The sequence below is a fragment of the Cebus imitator genome, unplaced genomic scaffold (genome assembly GCF_001604975.1).
Source record: "Cebus imitator isolate Cc_AM_T3 unplaced genomic scaffold, Cebus_imitator-1.0 Scaffold91, whole genome shotgun sequence".
Classification (NCBI taxonomy): domain Eukaryota; kingdom Metazoa; phylum Chordata; class Mammalia; order Primates; family Cebidae; genus Cebus; species Cebus imitator.
This window is the reverse complement of record NW_016107406.1, coordinates 2,961,935-2,972,432: the sequence shown is the minus strand read 5'-3', so window position 1 is coordinate 2,972,432 and position 10,498 is coordinate 2,961,935. Positions and strand designations below refer to the sequence as shown.

The 10,498-nt window shown below is 51.3% G+C and overlaps 1 protein-coding gene across 1 annotated transcript; it reads left to right on the top strand.

The window, feature by feature from the left end:
- The first annotated feature begins 540 nt into the window (after positions 1–540).
- Positions 541–9,972, top strand: PRKAG3 (protein kinase AMP-activated non-catalytic subunit gamma 3). Its single transcript, XM_017535179.2, has 14 exons — positions 541–617; positions 1,003–1,042; positions 1,477–1,632; positions 1,970–2,367; positions 3,447–3,528; positions 3,970–4,028; positions 4,154–4,199; positions 4,405–4,459; positions 4,660–4,786; positions 4,939–5,104; positions 7,113–7,150; positions 7,320–7,466; positions 7,806–8,038; positions 8,605–9,972. Exons 1-13 carry the CDS (start codon positions 585–587, stop codon positions 7,920–7,922), a joined length of 1,464 nt encoding a protein of 487 aa, XP_017390668.1. The 5' UTR covers positions 541–584; the 3' UTR covers positions 7,923–8,038; positions 8,605–9,972.
- The last annotated feature ends 526 nt before the right edge of the window (positions 9,973–10,498 follow it).

The window sequence follows — 10,498 nt, the reverse complement described above, 5'->3', positions numbered from 1 at the left end:
ACCTGAGAGAGGGACAGGCTCCAGAGACTCAAATCTGGATATCTGGACATACATTGACTGCTCTCCTGGAACTACCCACAAACCCCTTGCCTCCTCTCCAGCCTCTAAGCTGGCTGCAACTTGCCCTTTCTGACTCCACCACCACCTCTACTGAAAGTGAAGAAGGAAGAAAGTTACTCTGACCTCTCTCCATGTTCCCTGCTTTGATGCCTGATAAAGATGAGAGAGGCCTTTGGAATAGGGGCCCAGGACTCTGAGAGCCCAACTGTGCCCAGTGCCCACATTCCCACAATGCTCCAAGCCACCTCCCCAGATAATGGGTCCCTCTAACTTGTCCCCAGTGACCCAGGAGGCAGCTAAGGACCAGGTACGCAGATTATCGGGTGCGCCCCTTTCCTCCCAGCAGCCCCCAGCCTTCAGAGCTGGAGCAGCTGAGCAAGTGGGTGCCCCTCCCTCCCACTGCCTGACACCCAATCAGAGAGAAACCGATCCTGGTAGGGCAGGGTGCCCAACGCAGGGCCCAGAATAGTGCGGCTCAGCCACAGTGTCGCACACTTGCTCTCCGTTGGTCCGGGGCTGGCCACATGGAGCCCGAGCTGGAGCACGCTCTGCGCAGGGTATGAGGGCCCAGGGGAGCCGGAGCCGGGGCAGCTGAGGCCAGAAGATTGAGAGCACACGCTGTGAATGTGTGTTTGCACGTGTGCATCTGTTGGTGTGGGTTTGGTCTGGATTTCCTCGTGAATATGGGCATGTGGGTGTCTGGGCATATGTATTGTGAGTGTGTGCAGCTCTGTGGGCCTGGGAGTGGTTGGATGTGTGTGTTTCGGTGTGTGTGTTTGTGTGTGTGTGTGTGTGTGTGTGTGTGTGTGTTATGGCCATGTGTCTGAGCTTGTGTATTGGTGTGCATGGGTGTGTAAGCATGTGTGCAGGAGAAGGGGAGGACCTGTGGTTTGGGAATGTAAGGCTCTTTCCCCATGTCTTCAGAAAGTCTTCTCCACACAGACCCCTTCCTGGAGCAGCCTTGGGGGTTCTGAGCATCAAGGTAGGGAGATTGCCCTCTCCCTGGGGCCTAACCTCTTCCCCCACTTCCTTGTCCCCCCACTTTTCTGGGACCCCATTCCCTCCCAGCCTGGCTTTTATCTTCCTCCTTTTGTTCTTTCTTCCTCATTGTTCCTCCTTTCCCCAGGTGTGTTTCCCTCACCTCCTCTAACCTCTTTTCAGAAGTGACTTTCCCACTTACTAGCTGTGTGATTTGCAGCAAATTGCTTAACCTCTCTGAATTTCTGGTCCCTCACTAGCAAAACAGGGATGATAATAATGCCTACCTTTTAGGGCTGCTGTGAGTTTCAAATGAGAAATATGTTGGAGAAAAGCCCATTGGGAAGTCGCACATCCTGAAGGTTATTATTAATAATGTTTGAATGGACTTTGCTGTATGACTGCCTATTAATCAAACAAGCCCCGTTCCCCTTCCAGAGATGAGCTTCCTAGAGCAAGAAGCCAGCACCTCATGGCCATCACCAGCCGTGACCAGCAGTTCAGAAAGAATCTGTGGGAAACGGAGGGCCAAGGCCTCGAGATGGACAAGGCAGGAGGCGGTGGAGGAAGGGGAGCCACCAGGTCTGGAGGAAGGTGAGGCCAAGGCCAGTTCTGGGGAGATCACAGCCAGGGGGGTGGAAAGTCCCAGGTCCCTCTGTAACACGGAGTTGGACCCAACCCTCATCTGTGGCCTCAGTCTCCCTACCTGGGAGAGAACAACTGCTCTGTAGCGGTGGGGGATCAGTATGGCCAACTCAGAGAGATGAGACAGAGCCACTATCTGGGGTGACTCTCAGATCAGCCTCTCACCTGCAAAATGGGGCCACAGCATCCAGGCTTCCCAAGGCTGCCGTGAGATGAACTATGACAGCAGATGAGAAAGTGTTTTGGAAGATGGAGTTACTGTCCTCTTCCCTCCTCCCCCAAACAGGTCCCCGGTCCAGGCCAGCTGCTGAGTCCACTGGGCTGGAAGCCACATTCCCCAAGGCCATACCCTTGGCTCAGGCTGATCCTGCCGCGGTGGGCACTCCACCAGCAGGGTGGGACAGCCTCCCCCGTGACTGCACAGCCTCAGCTGCAGGCTCTAGCCCAGATGATGTGGCCTCGGAGTTCCCAGCCACAGAGGCCTGGGAGCATGAGCCAGAAGACCTGGTGGAAGAGAGGCCTGCCCCGAGCCTGTCCCCGGAGGTCCCATTTCCCAAGCTGGGCTGGGATGACGAGCTACAGAAACCCGGTGCCCAGGTCTACATGCACTTCATGCAGGAGCACACCTGCTACGACGCCATGGCAACCAGCTCCAAGCTGGTCATCTTCGACACCACGCTGGAGGTGAGGCCACGGCTCTGCCCAACCTGCACCCGCTCTCCACCACATGGTGCTGCAGCCACCACCCCCGCCCCACAAAATGCTCTGCCAAGCCAGGTGCCCCCGCAAGTTCCCTGAAAGGACTCCTTCTTAGCACTATGGAGGCCAGTTGGGGGAGGGAGAGCTTCTACTCTCTGTGAGCACCCCTAATTGTCATTGCAGCTCTGCCACTTAGTATCTGCAGGACTTGGAGTTACTTTACCTCTCTCCTCTCTAAAATGAGAATCGAAATGCCTCTGCACCCTGCATAGTTCAGAAGATTCTTGGACTACCCAGTATAAAGCATGAGCAAAGTATGTGTAAGACATTGCAGAGGCCAGGCACAGTGGTTCACGCCTGTAATCTCAGCACTTTGGGAGGCCAAGACGGGCAAATTACAAGGTCAGGAGTTCAAGACCAGCCTGGCCAACATGGTGAAACCCTGTCTCTCAAAAAAAAAAAAAATTAGCTGAGTGTGGTAGTGGGTGCCTGTAATCCCAGCTACTTGGGAGACTGAGGCAGGAGAATTGCTTGAACCTGGGAGGCAGAGGTTACAGTGAGCCAAGATCTTGCCACTGCACTCCAACCTGGGTGACAGAGCAAGACTCTGTCTCAAAAAAAAAAAAAAAAAAAGGATGGGGCTCCAAATGAGTCAATATAAAATTTATCTACAAAAAGTTATGTAAATATGCAAATGTTACATAAATAGCTATGCCTCCGGCACTTAGTCTATCAGAAACTAGACTGTGCACACACATGCCCTCCAAATGGAAACATGAAATTAGAATTCTCATTTCCTGGTGTGCCAGGTGAGCGGCTCTGTGTCTCAGGCCACAGCCTGTGTACCACATGTCCCCAGCAACGATCATGTCTATCATGTGCTGTGACATGAGAAAGACAGGCAAGCTGGTGTAGAAGAGGGTCCAGAAGAAGGCCTCATGGAAGAACCCTGGGTGGGACAGGGAGGGGACAGCAGGCAGATGGGAGGTGCCCACTGAGGGGCAGAGAGAGGAGGGTGAGGGTCTCTCGGTACCCAACCTTGACTGTTCTCCCTGGACCCTCAGATCAAGAAGGCCTTCTTTGCCCTGGTGGCCAACGGTGTGCGGGCAGCCCCTCTGTGGGACAGCAAGAAGCAGAGCTTTGTGGGTAAGGAGAGGCTGGGGAGGTGATGGGAGATGGAGACGGGGAAGGGGGGACCTCGTACAGTCATCCCGGGCCTGAACTCTAGCATACGACAAGCTTGGTGTCAGGCCAAGTAAGCACAGCCAGGAGCCCGGGTGGGGGAAAGTCCACCCCAAGTCTGGGTGGCCAGCTGGGAGAACTTGGGGATCAATTTCCGCATCTGTGGATCCGCTGTGACGAGCTGACACCTTCCCGCTCTGCTACCACATGGCCCTGTGCCAGAGGTGCTAGGGAACAAATGGGAGAAGGCAGAGAGGGAGAGCCCCGCTTCTCAGGCCTGGGGGGGCTGCCCCATGTCCTCTTCACAATGCAAGAACACTGGCAGGGTGGGGAGGGGGTCTGACCCTCAACCTGCCTCCCACCCAAAGGCTCCGGGCTGAACTCCTCCCTGCCCCTCTCCTGCAGGGATGCTGACCATCACTGACTTCATCCTGGTGCTGCATCGCTACTACAGGTCCCCGCTGGTGAGGAGTGGGCTGGGAATCTTGTGGGCACCCAGTGGGGCAGGGGCAGAGGGGAGTCTTCCTGGAGCCTGGTGACCTAGAAGCCCGTGTCTGCCTGACTTCTGGAGTCCTGTCAATGTCTCTAGGTCCAGATCTATGAGATTGAAGAACATAAGATTGAGACCTGGAGGGGTGAGTTGGGAGAGGGGACCCAGAAAGGGGCTGTCAGGTGAGGGTGGGCCAGGGCCTAAGGTGGAGGATGGGAAGGGGGGATGTCCTGGAGAAGCTGGGGAAGGACAATAGGAGCCTCGGGTGCCTGGTGGAAGGGAAGCAGCCTGGGACTGCAAGGCGAGGCAGGTGAGCAGCTCCCTTGGCCTGACTTCGGCTGTTTCTGCAGAGATCTACCTGCAAGGCTGCTTCAAGCCTCTGGTTTCCATCTCGCCTAATGACAGGTGGGTGTTCCCACTCATTCACCTGAGCCTCTTTCTCCCACAGTCCCCTTGCCCAGTCCCACTCAGCTCCGAACTCACCTCTTCATCCTAGGCAGCACATAGACAAGGCAGCCTTGGTGCCCTGCCCTCCCTTTTAGGGGGCTGAGATGCAGGGTGTCTCCCCCAGGCTGCCCCCAGGCTCACTGCTCCCATCTCCGCAGCCTGTTTGAAGCTGTCTACACCCTCATCAAGAACCGGATCCATCGCCTGCCTGTTCTGGACCCGGTGTCAGGCACTGTCCTCCACATCCTCACACACAAACGCCTGCTCAAGTTCCTGCACATCTTTGTGAGCCTGGGCCCAGGTGGGAGGAAGGGGGAGACCTAGGGAGGTGATCAGAGGGCCTGAGAAGTCTTCAACCTTAGGAGTGGGAGGGAGGAGTTGGAAGCCCTCTTGAGCTGCTGGATCCCTGATCTCCACCGGGTCCTTATCCCAACCAGGGTACCCTGCTGCCCCGGCCCTCCTTCCTCTACCGCACTATCCAAGATTTGGGCATCGGCACATTCCGAGACTTGGCTGTGGTGCTGGAGACAGCACCCGTTCTGACTGCACTGGACATCTTTGTGGACCGGCGTGTGTCTGCACTGCCTGTGGTCAATGAATATGGTACCCACCCCCAGGATGAGAGGCTCGGGCTGGGCTGGGGCCTGGGAGAACCTGGTGGGGAGAATGTGGGGAGTGCAGGGGTTCCCGTGCCATCCCTGGGGGGAGTATAGGATGGAGTGGGGATTTGAAGTCTCTGTCTGCTCTGAGACTTAGTCTGGTTGCTTAGCCACTCTGTGCCTCAGTTTCCTTATTTGTGACATGGGAATCTTCACAACACTCATCTTTCTGACTTTACAGGAGGATTTAAAAGGTTTTGTGCACCCAAATGGGCATAGCAAGAGAAAGCAGTAGGAGACCAGGTTTTTAGTTTTAGTTCATCGTAAAATAGAGCCAGGCATAGTGGCGCACAGGTGTAATGGTCACGCACGGGAAGGTCACTTGAGGCCAGGAGTTTGAGGTTACATACCGTGATGCTCCAGCCTGGGCAACACAGCAAGACTCTGTCTCTAAAATAATAATAATGAAATAATAAAATTAAAAAAACTAAAATGTGCTATGAGACCCTTGGGCCCCCAGCAAGAACTCAGTTTCCTACGCTGAAAAAGAGCTAAAGGTTATTTCTTTGGTTGAATGATGGCTATAAAATATTTCAAAGGTAAAATCACCATAATTAAGATAGATATCAAGAAGTGTTTTAAATTTATTATTGATGATGAAAAACTTCAAATGTATGAAAATGGTAGAAAGAAACTGCATAATGAAGCCCCTATATCCACCACCTAGATTAATTACTGCTACTCTATTGCCATAACCAGCTCATCTTTTTCTCTAAAGTAATTCAAAGTAAATTATAGATATCATGTCATTTCACCCCTAAACACTTCAGTCTGCATCCTTAAGTCTATTTTCATACCACCAAACAAAACTATTAATAATTTATATTATTGTCCAATATCCAATCCTTATTCTCACTTCTCCATTTCCTCAAGAATGTTTTTTGTTTTGTTTTGTTTTTGAGATGGAGTGTCGCTCTGTCACTCAGGCTAAAGTGCAGTGGCTCTATCTCAGCTCACTCTAACCTCCACCTCCCAGGTTCAATCGATTCTCATGGCTCGGTCTCCTGAGTAACTGGGATTACAGGCACCTACCACCATACCCAGCTAATTTTTGGGGGGATATTTTTAGTAGAGCTAGGGTTTCGCCATATAGGCCAGGCTGGTTTCGAACTCCTGACCTCAAGTGATTTACCCATCTGGGGCTCCCAAAATAGTGAGATTACAGGTGTCAGCCACCACAACTGGCCAACAATGGGTTTTTTTGTTTGGTTTGGTTTTGAGACGGAGTCTTGCACTGTCGCCTAGGCTCGAGTGCAACCTCTGCCTCCCAGGTTCAAGTGATTCTCCTGCCTCAGCCTCCCAAGTAGCTGGGATTACAGCTTCCTGCCACCATGCCTGGCTAATTCTTTGTATCTTTAGTAGAGATGGAGTTTCACTATGTTGGCCAGGCTGGTCTTGAACTCCTGACCTCATGATCTGCCCACCTTGGCCTCCCAAAGGAATGTATTTTTTATACTTCATTTGTCCAAAACAGGATCCAGTTGAAGTCCATGGCTTGCATTTGTCTTTTGTCCCTTAAATCTCTTTAAATCTAGAACAACTCCATTCCCCATTAATTTTTATGACATGGATGAGTTGAACAGCCTGGCTCAGTTATCCAGTAGGATACCCCACATCTAAATTTGTCTGTTTGCTTTCTAGAGCTGGCCTTTACTTTATTCTCTATTCCTGTGTTTCCTGTAAACTGAAATTATATCTAACGACTTGAAGAGATTGGAGTGATGCATTGGAGGCTAGACTGTTTCGTAGGTGATGCTGTGTTACTCATACTGCATTTCCTCAGGATGCTCAATGCCAGGGTGTCTCACTCTGGGATGCTAAGTTTGATCCTTGGGTTCTGGTAGTGGCACCCTGATGTCAGTTATCCCTAGGCCCTCTACACAGCACCCTGGTTCTGATCGGAGCCTCTTCCCTGTCTTTCTCTCCCTTTCCCCACCTGCCACCCTCTGCAGGTCAGGTCGTGGGCCTCTATTCCCGCTTTGATGTGATTGTAAGTGTCGCTGGAAAGCTGGGGTGCTGCAGGGAGGTTAAGGGTGTGGGGATGGATGGGGGCCTCTGTGGACCAGGGGGACCTTGATAAATATGCAGGGGGTGACATCTGTGGGGTAGGAGCCCAGGTAAGGGGGTGACTAGCAGCCATATTTCTCTCTCTGCCCCAGCACCTGGCTGCCCAGCAAACCTACAACCATCTGGACATGAGTGTGGGAGAAGCCCTGAGGCAGAGGACACTATGTCTGGAGGGAGTCCTTTCCTGCCAGCCCCATGAGAGCTTGGGGGAAGTGATCGACAGGATTGCTCGGGAGCAGGTACCCTGTGCCCTCCATTCATGCCCCAGCACATATGGCCCGGTCCTTCTCATGCATGGCTCCAGCCACCCCTGAACATCGGGTGCCTGGCCTATCCTCCCATTGCATGACCAACTCCTGGTGTCCACACTGGTCTGCGCCTGGTCCTGTCCATGGAGCCCTTGTGCCATGGGCCAATGCCAGCTGATCGCCCTAGGGCGGTTACAGCCAATCCCAACTGGAGGCACTCTCTTTCTCCCCTAGTCATGTTGGGTTGTTTCCCCTGATTCTTGGCACCAATCTCAGTAGCTGCCGTAGCCCCATGGCTCTGCCCCCTCACTGAACACTGCGGACCCACAGGTACACAGGCTGGTGCTAGTGGACGAGACCCAGCATCTCTTGGGCGTGGTCTCCCTCTCCGACATCCTTCAGGCACTGGTGCTCAGCCCTGCGGGCATCGATGCCCTTGGGTCCTGAGAAGATCAGAGTCCTCAATCCCAAGCCACCTCCACATCTGGAAGCCAATGAAGGGAGCCAGGGAACTCAGCCTTCATCTTCTCCCACCCCCATTTGCTGGTTCAGCTGTGGTTCAGGTAGGCTCTGCCCTGGGCCATGAGACCAGCCTCTTAGTCATCCTGAGTTCCTGGATCAGACTGGGACACCCAGAGGAAGGGAGTGGTCAAGCTCAAAGCTAAACAGCCCCATGAAAATTACAAGTGTAAAGACTCACAATTCCCCACTTTGTCCCATTTTCAGCTGAGGCCATGGGGACTCTCCTAGGAGGGAGGGACAGAGGCCCAGCTAAAGGTTAAGGCAGCGATGACTTCAGACACTCTGGGAAGATTTACCTGTTCCCTCACAATTCAATTCCCACATGCTGGAAATCCCATTAGAAGGAAGCAAGCTATATAAACCTTTGTTGAGTGGAATTTCCATCCCCAGTAAGAACTAAGGCTTAAAGGAAGGAGCTTCTGCCTACGTGCTCATCTCAGGAAATGTGACATGATCTCAGACTCTTTCCTGGTCGCATGTTTGCTAGGGGCTTGCAGAGGATGGGGCACAGATTTCATCTACTCACCATGACTGGCAAGGCTTCCCTGTTGGAAAGGCAGCTCCCCATCTTATGCGGTCACTATCTTCCCTTTTCTTTTCCCCACAGGCTTCTTCCACCTTCCCAAATTGCCCTTGTCCTGCCTGTGCTCCCAGAAGCCCCCAGGCATGCCCAGTGCACCATGGGATGATGAAATTAAGGAGAACAGCTGCGTCAAGCCTGGAGGTCCCTTAACCAGAAGCACTAGGATTACCCCAGGGCCATCTGTGCTCCATGCCTACCTATCCTCTTGCCCCCTAACTGGGTCGGATGGCCCCAGTGGGTTCAGCAGGGGTTCTGGACTCCTTGGCTTCTGGGCTACCTATGGCTCCAGCCCTCAGCCCCTGCGAGTCCCAGCTGTTGTTCTCAGCAACATTGCCAGTGCCCTCCTACTCCGCAGACATTGTTATTTCAGAGCTGCTGAAATGCTGCATTTCAGGGGCCACCAGGGAGCAGCGGTTATTTATCGAACTGCCTGTTGGAGGGTGGCAGGAGTCCTCCCTCCATTCTTGTCCAGAAAACTCCTTAGCTCTCGCAGTGAGCAGTGTTCTTAGTCTCCCGGGATGGATGGACTTGTAAATGGAGCCCTGAGAATGAGCAATTGGAAAAAAAAAAAAAAGGAAAAATCCATGAACTTAGATTTTATAGGTTTCACTCAAAATGCTGCAGTCATTTGACGTGAACTTGTGGCACGAGCCTTGTGCTTTCTGAATTCAAAGACAAGAAGGAAAATTGACAAAAATTGAAAGTGGCATTTCTTTTACATGCAGTACTATTCTACTGAAATTGCTTTTTTCTCTTTTATTTACAAGAAAATTGTAAAGAAAATATTAATTTATTATTTACATAATAGGTACAACTCAGCCTACAAACTCTAATCTGCAAGAAGCATAACTTTATTTTTCTAACACCAAATGTAATTTCTATTAGGAACCCCATTTCACCAGATGGTAGAAATTAATCTCAGTCAATTCAGAGTTTCCCCCGACCTTCTTCTGGGGCTAAGCTCGGTGGGGTCTGGGAGGCTTTAAGTGGTGTAAGACTCTCTTCCTCAGCCATCATCATCCGTCCATGCCAGCACCTGCTGGAACATCCCCATCCCTATCTGGTCATCAGTTGGTCGTGCATGGTCTGCCAGGGGCTCCTTCATTCCCACAAAGCCTCTTTGGGGGCCTGTGCTTGGGGCATGCGGCACATTCTAGCTCCTGGCCCTACACACCCTCTGGCTTCAGGAAGCTCGGTGATTCTGTTCTAGGCCAACTGCTAAGATATCAGCCAAGTCCCTTGTTCTGCTCTGTGGCTTTGTTAGAGATAGAACGCTTGTTCTTAGGTACTGTAAGGAAAAATTAGTATTTAGACAAAAAGTTTTCTTAGCAAGGCAATTTTACTTTCTGCAGAAAGGATATTGCTCATCAGCCATCTTGCCATGAGAGTACAATGAACAAAGGAAAGGCAGGCATATTTATTCTTTATGCATTGGGTCTTTACTGCTGTGTCTGATCTCTGTTGGTTGGAGTCAGACTTCACAATCTAAACTAAACTTGATTGGCTAACAACTTAAAACTTTTCTAAATAGGTAAAGGCAATGGAAAACGAAGGAAAAGAGGAAGTCTCAATAAGGGAGAGGAAGTTGCTTGCAAAAGGACTTAGAAAAGTAATAACATAACTATCTTGATTAAAGTACAAGGGCACAGAATGTACTATGTGTCTGTGAGCATGTCTAGCACAAATATCTTGGTTAAACTACAAGTCTTATTCTTTTATATCTAACAGCTACATAGGATAGGGCTTAACAAAGAGTTACAAGTAAAAAGCAAGAAAGCTTTGAAGAAAGTCTTCAAACGAGACTATTATTTCTAATATATATTATTACTGTTCTTTAACAAGAAGGGAAACTTTGAAAAGGAACTTTTTACTTTCTACAAGCTTGCTGTTTTCCCAGTCTCTACCCAGCAAGCATGCG

Coding starts and splice junctions, on each gene's coding strand:
- PRKAG3 (XM_017535179.2), top strand. CDS start 585: ATGGAGCCCGAGCTGGAGCACGCTCTGCGCAGG. Junction 3,529..3,969: donor CAAGAAGCAGAGCTTTGTGG/GTAAGGAGAGGC, acceptor CCTCTCCTGCAG/GGATGCTGACCATCACTGAC. Junction 7,467..7,805: donor ACAGGATTGCTCGGGAGCAG/GTACCCTGTGCC, acceptor GCGGACCCACAG/GTACACAGGCTGGTGCTAGT.